Genomic DNA, 10,439 nt, shown 5'->3' on the forward strand with positions numbered 1-10,439 from the left:
ACATTCCCGACTACCTCAAATGCAACACCCGTAGCACAACACTGCTAGCTCACAGCTAGCTTTAGCAGTTGATGTTGTGGGTTTATCCGCCAGAATTCTCATAGTAAATGAACGAATAAGCTCATTTAAGACAACCCCAAATTTGTGATTACAAATGGACAATTTTGTGGTGCGACTACCGACGGAAGAGAAGCCTAAAAAGTCGAGGAGCAACGAGAAAGTTTACAAGCAAACAACCATAGAATCGCTACGGGTGAGTTGTGTTTTCATGAAGGTGCATGCAGCCATGGGATGCATTGAGACTTTGCTAAGTGTTTGCTGTAGAGGGTGGTCGTCATTGAGGACATTGTGCGCTGCAAGTCCACGTTGGAGCTGCCAGGACAGAGCAGGAACAACATGCTGAGTGCCCTGACTGAGCTGAGCAAAAAGATGCCATCCAGGGAAGTGCTCAAGAGCACTAAAATAGGTAGGCTGTTTATTGTTGTCATTGCAGTTCTGTATGATGCATAACATATAGGTTTTAAACCCCAAAATCAAAACTGTTTACTCAACTTTGCCCCATTAAAGTCATTGTCTCACCCCCCCTCCTCAGGTCACACTGTCAACAAACTGCGGAAGCATCCGGACCCGGAGGTGAGCGCAGCGGCCGCCAAGGTTTACACAGACTGGAGGACATTCATCGAGGAGAATTCCAATAAGCCGTCCATCGAGGTGCGCTCCGACAAGCAATCCGAGGGGCTCAGGAGCAACGCCAGAAGGCTCATGGCAGAGGCCTTGGAGGTCAAGGTGAGGACCTGTGTGCCATCCACTGTAATGGCTTCCTCGAGTGCATCGGGAATATTAAGCCAGGGATGTGCGCTCTAACACAGAAATTAGACAACTCCATGCACGATATCTGCTGCATTATGTTAAAGCCCATTTCACACAGCCTTTATTCCCCACATTGTTGCTCTGTATGTACAACAGGGATTAAAATACTCTAAGTCTTCCACTGAGGCAATGTTGATTGAGACTGACTTTTTTATCATCTTTATTTCCCTGCCAGGAGGACACGGGACTCGTGGACAACATAGAGCGAGAGGTGTTTCACCAGAGTGGCAGATTAGTCAGCGGTTCCTACAGGAGGACGATCAGAGCGCTGGTGTTCGCTTTCAGGCACCAACCCGAGCTCAGAGCTCACACGAAGAAGAACAGTTCCTCAGTTGGCCGGCTGGTGTCCAAATATAAGAAATAGCCTGCAATCGATGCAAAGCTCATACTTGAAATGCAACCTAGCTATTATTTTTTATTCAGTGTAAATATGTCGTTCATTCTCATTGGTCCCCCTGCTTCCTTTTTTTTATTGCTGATTGCTGTTCTTGTTTTTATACTGGAAAGAAAATGTGAATTAAAATCCTCATGGGTGACTTCATTAGGTACACCTGCATATGTAATGGGTTCATATACAAGACATGTAGCATAAATTGTATTGATTTCCTTTCAATGTAAAGGGGATTTATTTGCTCATTTTTAGAGCAGCTCTACACAATTACCTGCACAGAAAACGTTTTAGATTTTCCAGAATCTGCACCTATTCCAGCTGTATTTCCTTTGATTCGTGCTTCCTGCCAAAACTGTTTTAATTTATTCCTCTTTATACCCCTGGACATGCCCACTCTGCTGGGATAGGTCACATGTCCAAAGTGTGCACAGTAAATGAGGATGTTCCCCTCTCCATCATGTCACAAAGAAACAATTTTACCACACCTTTTGAAACTGAGCGTTTTGAGCCATCCCAAGCTAAATTCAGGACTCACTTCCAAATACGCAAACCTCGTTATCTGAAACGTTGGCATGGGTTAACGCCAGAATACAACATTTATAGGTCAGAAAAGTGTAAAAAGCATCATAGGTCCCCTTAAAGATGAACAACTTCAGCGCATTTCACTAAAGTTGATTCATGTTATGCATCTTAATATACAATAATTACCATAAATTAACCAGCAAGTCTCCTGTTGTCACTGGGGTCGCTGGCTAACAGCAGGTCAAAAAAAACATGGGCATTAACTGTAAGCAATGCATGTTAAATTTGCCACTTTCTCATGCAGAATAATGAGATTTTACATTTGGAAATAACAAAATTGGGACCCTAAGCAGGCACCACCGCATTACATAAATGTCAAAGTATCACCAGGAACTTTGTTCAATAAATTATTTTTAGTGCGATATAAATGAACAGAATAAAAAAAAAAACAGTCTGGGGCCGGGATCAAACCAGCACCATGTTTTAAAAGATGGGACAGCTGTACCATTACACCACCAGGAAGTGACACGTAAACAGGCGAATTTTGTCATTTTAATCTCTTCATCTGCTGCGTGCTGTCAATCATAGAGGCAAAGAGCCCTCTCCCGCCTCAGGCTGACGAGACAGGGAGGGATGGGCGGCCATGACAACATCTCTCAAATTAGCATCTGCTACATAAATGCTAGCCGTAATAAGAGTGCCACCCAGCTGTTATTGTAAAAGCACATTTGTACCGGATGTGATGGGTGTACCTAATATTGTGGTCTGTCAGCGTGCACTGCAACCAATCGGCGGTCATGGTGGACCTAACGTTGCCGCTACAGGAGCACCAACCAGATGATGGCGATCACCATGAGGATGACGGCCAGCACGCAGATGCTGATGAAGACGATATCGCTGAGGTCGTGGGGCTCTGCTTTGGGTCGTCCAGCATGGCCCCCGCCACCGGCATCGGCGTGCAAGGCCTGCTGCTCCAGGCGGCGCTCTTCGGCCGAGACAATGGAGGCTGAGGCCACCTTCCTCATGGCGTCACACTGCACCTTGTACTCCTGGACGTTGTGCTGCTCGCCGTCGGAGAAGTCGATGTAGAGCTTGTTGACCAGCATGGTGATGTTGCGGTGTTTCTGCCAGAGGACGGCTTCAAAGGTTATTTCCTGTAGCTGACACGTGACCGGCTGCAGACAGCGGAGTCACCTGGCTGGCGGTGCCACAGTTGACGAACTGTGCGAGTATCTTATAGGAGGTCGCTGTCAACTGGGAAGTGCAGGTGGGGTTGCCCAGGTAGATGCGCTCGCGGTCCAGCTGGGGTAGAGACTGCTGGGGTATCAAGATGGTGAACTCTGACCTGGTGCAGCTCACGTTCACAGGAACGACTTTGGGAACACAAAAACACACATTAGCTCATCGTTAGGTACACAACATCCAATGTAAAAAGAGAATACTGTTATAGTATTTTACAATTTTTAGTACACAAATTACAGTACCTACTTAACCCTAACCACCACTCATCGCTCTTCATTATTTCATCAGTCACTACTCTAAATGAAAGTGCCCTAGTTCCTCAGTAACTACTCTACTCATTAGTTTCTCATTAGTTCAAGAGTCGCTGAGATCAGTTTGTATTTATCGGTCTGGAGAAGGTGATAAAGACATTTCAAAAGCTTTGGGACTCCAGCAAACCACAGTGAGAGGCAGTATCCACAAATGGTGAAAACATGGAACAGTGGTAAACCGTCCCAGGATTGGCCAGCCAAACCAAATGACCCCAAGAGCGCAGCAACGACTCACCCAAAAGGTCACAAAAGACCCCACAACAACATCCAAAGACCTGCAGGTCAGTGTTCAAGGACTCCACCATAAAAAGACACTGGGCAAAAACCAAACATGTGAAACATGAACACATATTTCTTTCCCTTTTCTGTGTATTCTAGCGGCAGAAAACAAGTTTATATGAGCTAGCTAGCAATGGCGTCATGGGACGCCAACAATGTTCCATTTACATAACTGACTTGTATATTAACCAAGCTACAGCGATATTATTGTTGCAGCTAACATGAAAAACTTTTTATCTCGCAAACTAGCATGACACGTCGCTAATCGCTAGCCTCAGCGTCATTCACAGATGGAAAAGTGGATACCTAGCTCTCCATTTGACTCAACAAGATGCATTTTTGACCTGAGGAGTGGAGCACACGTCTTGTGCTGGAAGACACAGCCATTACAGTATCAGCAGTTACAAATGTCTTCGGCACTCCTTTAAATGTCCAAATGGACGAGAGACAGGGGGTTCCTCTGGTATCCATGTTTCATTGTTAGAGTTCCAATGCCCACTCAGCCTAGCAAGCCTGAGTTAAACCAAAAAAGACCCCTGAAATTCCAACCAATTGTGGAACCCTGACAATGGAAAAGCAGTGAGCAGAACAGACACACGGTCTAATCATGTTATCTGATTTTCAAACACTACCGCTTGAGGGCACACAGAAGAGCGGCTGAAACAATAAAATACTTTACCGTTTTGACTGGAAAACGTTCCCGTGTGGACCCGCCCTGACGTGGCTCATTGCGCCTGACAGTTCGTGTTTGTCAGCGTGTGGCCGACGAAGTACAACATTGCAGAAACACTGATTACACATCATGACTTTCTACAGCCTGTGTGATGTCTTTAATAGAAGTGTGACATCATTATTCTCGCCAACCAGACAATGAAATACAGAGGAATGTCATACAGCGTGCCGCAGTACTCGCCTCATCCTTTAGCGGTGGGGGGCGTGCGTGAGCTGGAAGGTGCTTTTCACGCTCGCTCTTCTACAACCAGGAACGGCCAGGGTTTTGTTTTTTGTTTTTTCAAATGGAAGCTACTCCTGTCTTGTGGAATTAATAAAAAACAACATCAAGAGGTTTGTCTTCAGCTAAAGGTGGTCTAACAGGCCACAGTATGCCCCCCTCTATTATTGGGGTAAAGTAGACTAGGCCACTTTAGATCCTGGGTATAATGTGGCCTAGGATACTTCACTATATAGCAGATTATACCCCATATGAAATACACTCCATATTAATAACCACAAGCTGAATATATATAGTACCGTATAGTCACACTTTTTTTCATAGGTTGGCTGTTCCTGCGACTTATACTCCAGAGTGACTTATGTACGTTATTTTCTACATAATGCATTTTTGGCCTTGTGCGACTTATACTCCGCAGCGACTTAAATATGTTTTTTTCTACCTAATTATACATTTTTGGCCTTGTGCGACTTATACTCCGGAGTGACTTATAGTCCAGAAAATACAGTAAAATATATACCGTATTTTCCGGACTATAAGTCGCACTTTTTTTCATAGGTTGGCTGTTCCTGCGACTTATACTCCAGAGTGACTCCGCAGCAACTTATATATGTTTTTGTCTACCCGATTATGCATATTTGGCCTTGTGCAACTTATACTCCGGAGCGACTTATGTATGTTTTTTTCTACCTAATTATGCATTTCTGGCCTTGTGTGACTTCTAGTCCAGAAAATACTGTATATTTGCACATTTCAAGGTTATTGATAATTTGATGATTGACAATTTGATCACAACATACTATACTATTACTAATAGGTGAAAGATGTACTGTATTACATTGGGGTATAATCTGTACTATTTACTAATAGGTGAAAGGTGTACTGTATTACATTGGGGTATAATCTGTACTATTTACTAATAGGTGAAAGGTATACTGTATTACATTGGGGTATAATCTGTACTATTTACTAATAGGTGAAAGATGTACTGTATTACATTGGGGTATAATCTGTACTATTTACTAATAGGTGAAAGGTATACTGTATTACATTGGGGTATAATCTGTACTATTTACTAATAGGTGAAAGGTATACTGTATTACATTGGGGTATTATCTGATCCCAGAGGAGTATACAGTGTTCTGGCCTAGGCTGTTTTATACCATGAGATATCTCCCAACCAATCAGGAAATAAAAGGAAACAAACGAAATAATCGAAATCAACTAATTTCATTGATAACATCGAACTACTGTCCTGTAGGAACTTCCCGGGTTGTAGTATTCCAGTGATTATCGGGACGTTTACCTCCAAGATAAGACGCTGAGAAGCCCCCGTGTGCCTCGTCCCTGTCCGTGTTCAGCACCACCAGCATCTTGTTGCCCCGGGAGACGAGAGAGGGCGGCCTCTCGTTGCCGCACCAGCGCCCCATCAGGGGAGCGTCGGCCTGGCTGCCGCCGTCGTACACGGCCACCGAGTCGTAGTCGCACTCGCCCGTCAGGCTGTTGCGGCCCTCCAGGTCCATGACGGGGAAGAAGAGCTTGATGCGGTAGCCGGCCGCCAAGGAGATGCTCCAGTGGCAGTTGATGTTGTTGGGGTAGATCTGGGGGAAGTGGGGGCTGCTGAAGTTGCCGCTCACGGCTGACAGCAGCTGCTGGCATTCACCTGATGGTAAAGATATGATAAATATATGATAAATATATGATAAATACATCTGCGGCATGGTAACTGAAGGCATGGACACAATGTGGATCCAAACATGGGGAAATGGACAACTTCCAAGATTGGGGTGTGGCCTCATGGATGAGGCTGGCCTCCTTAGCGAGGCTAGCAGTCGTCCAATCCAGGAGACAGATTGACAGTTGGACTTTCACATGGTGTTGAGTTGACGCTGCTGAGATGAGTGATAGAGATCAGCAATCTGCTGCATGTCATTGTCACCTTTTCAGCAGACGGAGTTCCATTTTTATTCTATCAGATGTCTTCAATGAGGTCATATTTCTCCTACTTCCTGTCTCCACATTGTTGCCGTTTCTGCTTTCTGTCTGTCTGTTGGCCTGTCCAGTGATCATCCATCTTTCTAGTCTTTCTGTCCATCTATCAACCCAAATTTTTGTCTTTTAACCATCCATTCCTTTGTGTGTATGTCCTTTCATCATCCATCTTTCTGCCATTCTGTCCATCCATTCATTTGTCCATTTTTATCTGCGTATTCATCTGTCGGTCTGTCATCAGTTTAGGATGTACATTCATCACCAACCAATCCATCCATCAATCCAAACATCCATCTCTGTCAATCCTTTCATCCATCCATCCATCTCTGTCAATCCATCCATCTCTGTCAATCCATCCATCCATCCATCCATCCATCCATCCATCCATCCATCCATCCATCCATCTCTGTCAATCCATCATCCATCTCTGTCAATCCATCCATCTCTGTCAGTCCATCCGTCCATCTCTGTCAATCCATCCGTCCATCTCTGTCAATCCATCTGTCCATCCATCCATCCATCTCTGTCAATCTGTCCATCCATCCATCATCCATCTCTGTCAATCCATCCATCCATCTCTATCAATCCATCCATCCATCCATACTCTGTCAATCCATCCATCCATCCATCCATCTCTGTCAATCTGTCCATCCATCCATCATCCATCTCTGTCAATCCATCCATCTCTATCAATCCATCCATCTCTGTCAATCCATCCATCCATCCAGCTCTGTCAATCCATCCATCCATCCATCCATCCATCTCTGTCAATCTGTCCATCCATCCATCATCCATCTCTGTCAATCCATCCATCCATCTCTATCAATCCATCCATCCATCTCTGTCAATCCATCCATCCATCCATCCAGCTCTGTCAATCCATCCATCCATCCATCCATCCATCCATCCATCTCTGTCAATCTATCCATCCATCCATCCATCCATCCATCCAACCAACCATCCATCCATCCATTTGTCTCTCCTTCCACCCTCCATCCATCCATCCATCCATCCATCTCTGTCAATCCATCTCTGTTAATCCATCCATCCATCCATCCATCTCTGCCAATCCATCCTCCAACCAGCTCTGTACTTCCATTCATCCATTTGTCTCTCCTTCCACCCTCCATCCATCCATCCATCCATCTCAAGTACACCATCATATCCCACAATTGCAAACACAACCCCCCCTTCCTGTGCCCCCCCCCCCCCCTCAGAGGGCCACCCCACCTCGACCCTTGGTTATGTTAAATGTTGGTTTAGTTAATATTCCAAATAATGTGACATCGAGGAGGAGGAGATACCTGAGTAGTAGTAGGCCTTAAAGCCTCGGCCGCCAATGTTGAAGTCCGACTTGAAGACCACCAGCAGCTGACTGGAGGTGGTGACAGTGGTGGGGGGTTTGTTGGCCCCACAGTACGTGCCCAGGTGGCGGTGACCGATGCCGCGTCCGTCGAACATGGCCAGGTAGTCAAAATTACAACCCTCGTTGTTTTCCATCTGGAAGTCCAGGAAGACCAAGGTGACCACGGTGCCGTTGGAGACCTGGATGGACCATGTGCAGTCTGCGTTGTTGCTGTAGTCCTGAGGGTACCCCGGACTGGAGATCACACCTGATAGGCCGGTGAGGACACCGCCACACATGTCTGCGGAGAGACACCATCTTTGTTGACTGATTTTAGGTAGCTTGTATGCTAGCGCATGCTCACCCTTCCTGTAGCCAATCCTGAAGCCCCTGTGGACCACGTGGCGGTCCGAGTGGAAGATGACCGACATGACGTTCCAGGAGGAGGTGAACGGGGGCGGGGCGCTGTCGCCGCAGAAGGTGCCCAGGAGGTTGCCCTCGTCGCCGGGCGCGCCGTTGTAGATCTTGACGTGGTCGTAGGCGCACTGGGCGTGGTACTCCAACTCAAAGTGGTAGAAGGTGAGCAGCACAGCAGAACCTTCCGGAACCACGATGAGCCAGGAACAGTCGATGTTGTACGGGTAGACGCCTGGGAAGTTTGGACTGGAGAGGTTGCCAGATGAAGCAGAGAGGATGCCGCCACATTTCACATCTTAAAGGTGACAAAATAAAATATTGTTTGATTTTATTACCAACAGGAAGTGTAATATTCAAGTGTGGTTATTTTTCCATTTAACCCAATTTAACTATTTTCTTCTGCAGAACAATTTACAAAAATACATTTCCATGCAGATATACAGTACAGGAATTTACAAAATAAGAGTCTAACCACAGGAACTCAGACATAAAAGGGAACATAACATAATATATTATTAAACATAATAAAAGGGAACATAAACAAACTAATGGTTCGTGACAAACCTGCGGCACATTCTAAAAGGGACCTATTGTGCTCATTTTTGGCCCTTTGTATTGAGTTGTGGACTCCTATAGAGCAGCTACACACAATAACCAGCACATAAAGCTTTCCAGATCTCCCAGAATCTGCACCTATTCAGAACAGGAAGTAACAAAGGAATAAAAAGGCTAACGTGTGAATCTATATGATGTCTTTTTATGTCCGAGTTTCTACAATTACAGTATGTCTACTGTACTGAGCAACAGGAGTGTAAAAGTGACTATTTTATTTATTTATTATTTATTATTTATTATTTATTATTTTTTATTTTTTATTTTTTATTTTTTATTTTTTATTTTTTATTTTTTATTTTTTATTTTTTATTTTTTATTTTTTATTTTTTATTTTTTATTTTTTATTTTTTATTTATTTTTTTATTTTTATTTATTTATTCATATTTTGCATGCTATTTTCCATGCTCCTAACTACAAAATGATTCCATTTCTAATTAAGGAAGCCTACTTAGCAGAGATCCATGGTCAGGTCTGGAACCAATGAATAAATGAGGGATTACTGTATGTCTGCAGGCTATATTTGTGGGCATCAAACCCTCCTGACATTGAATTGTATTGATATCAAATGTACACTTCCATTAATGTGTGTCTTCTTCCCCAACAGCATCAAAATCTGCCCAACCTTGTCCCTAAATACGAGACACAACGGCGCCATTGGTCCGGCGTCGTGTCTCCTTTAAGATCACAAACGTCAACTCACCTCTTCTCGCCGCGGCCTTGTGGACCAGCAGCAGGAAATGAAGAAGCGAGGCGACCCTGAGAGTCATGATATTGCTGATTTAGCCCCGAAACATATCGAAAGGCGGCGGAGGCGGCAGCATGATGGCGCACGGGAAGACACCATGGATGGACACTGCTAAAAAATTTAAACCAACCTGATCCCCACCTGGGCCTGGCTTAGGCCTCCTCCCCCTCCTCTTCCTCCCCCTCCTCCTCCTGCCTCACTAAATTTTAATGAGTGCAATCCTATGAGCAGCTTGTCAGGACATCGTTTTTAATGGCGGTCACAGCAAGACAGGAAGTATGTCAGCAATAAAAATGGCAGAGGTGCAAACTGTTGATGTCTTTTTGTTTATTTTCTTTGTTAGCAGGTCATAAAATATCATTTTTTGTGGTTTATTCTCATACAATTGTGACTTATTTTCTTGTTAAATACAAATTTTCCTCTATTTAATCTATTTCTAATTTTATTGCTGTAATATTATGAAAGCTTCAGCTTTAACAACAACAACAACCTTGAATATTGGTTGTTTCTCCTGCATGAACCCACACAAATTCATATCAGCTGCAGTTGAAAGTTGAAGGCGTCCTTGCAGACCCTTAGGTAAGTGTTTGAATTTATAACATAGAAGGAAGAGCTAATGATGTCAAAGCTGAGGCAATACCCACCTCAGCCTGCTGGAGGGCGCTGTTGCACTGCCGCGCAGCTCCCTCGGCTCCTTCCAAGTCATACCAAGCTCCAAGCTGAAATAAATAAGAATGTGATTAAAATCAGTCAAGTGA

The 10,439-nt window shown here is 44.4% G+C and overlaps 2 protein-coding genes across 2 annotated transcripts; one reads left to right on the top strand and one right to left on the bottom strand.

Annotated features, from left to right (window-relative positions):
- Positions 1-2: 2 nt before the first annotated feature.
- On the top strand, positions 3-1,418 carry tceanc2 (transcription elongation factor A (SII) N-terminal and central domain containing 2). The gene is made up of 4 exons (XM_058061916.1): positions 3-253; positions 325-466; positions 593-786; positions 1,046-1,418. The coding sequence occupies exons 1-4, from the start codon at positions 155-157 to the stop codon at positions 1,232-1,234; spliced, it is 624 nt and encodes a 207-aa protein (XP_057917899.1). The 5' UTR covers positions 3-154; the 3' UTR covers positions 1,235-1,418.
- A 1,105-nt stretch (positions 1,419-2,523) lies between these two features.
- cdcp2 (CUB domain containing protein 2) lies at positions 2,524-9,703 on the bottom strand. Its single transcript, XM_058062648.1, has 6 exons — positions 9,637-9,703; positions 8,269-8,616; positions 7,864-8,205; positions 5,874-6,230; positions 2,978-3,156; positions 2,524-2,907 (listed from the first exon to the last, which is right to left on the bottom strand). The coding sequence occupies exons 1-6, from the start codon at positions 9,701-9,703 to the stop codon at positions 2,602-2,604; spliced, it is 1,599 nt and encodes a 532-aa protein (XP_057918631.1). The 3' UTR covers positions 2,524-2,601.
- Positions 9,704-10,439: the final 736 nt, after the last annotated feature.

This window comes from Doryrhamphus excisus, chromosome 22 (genome assembly GCF_030265055.1).
Source record: "Doryrhamphus excisus isolate RoL2022-K1 chromosome 22, RoL_Dexc_1.0, whole genome shotgun sequence".
NCBI classification, from domain to species: domain Eukaryota; kingdom Metazoa; phylum Chordata; class Actinopteri; order Syngnathiformes; family Syngnathidae; genus Doryrhamphus; species Doryrhamphus excisus.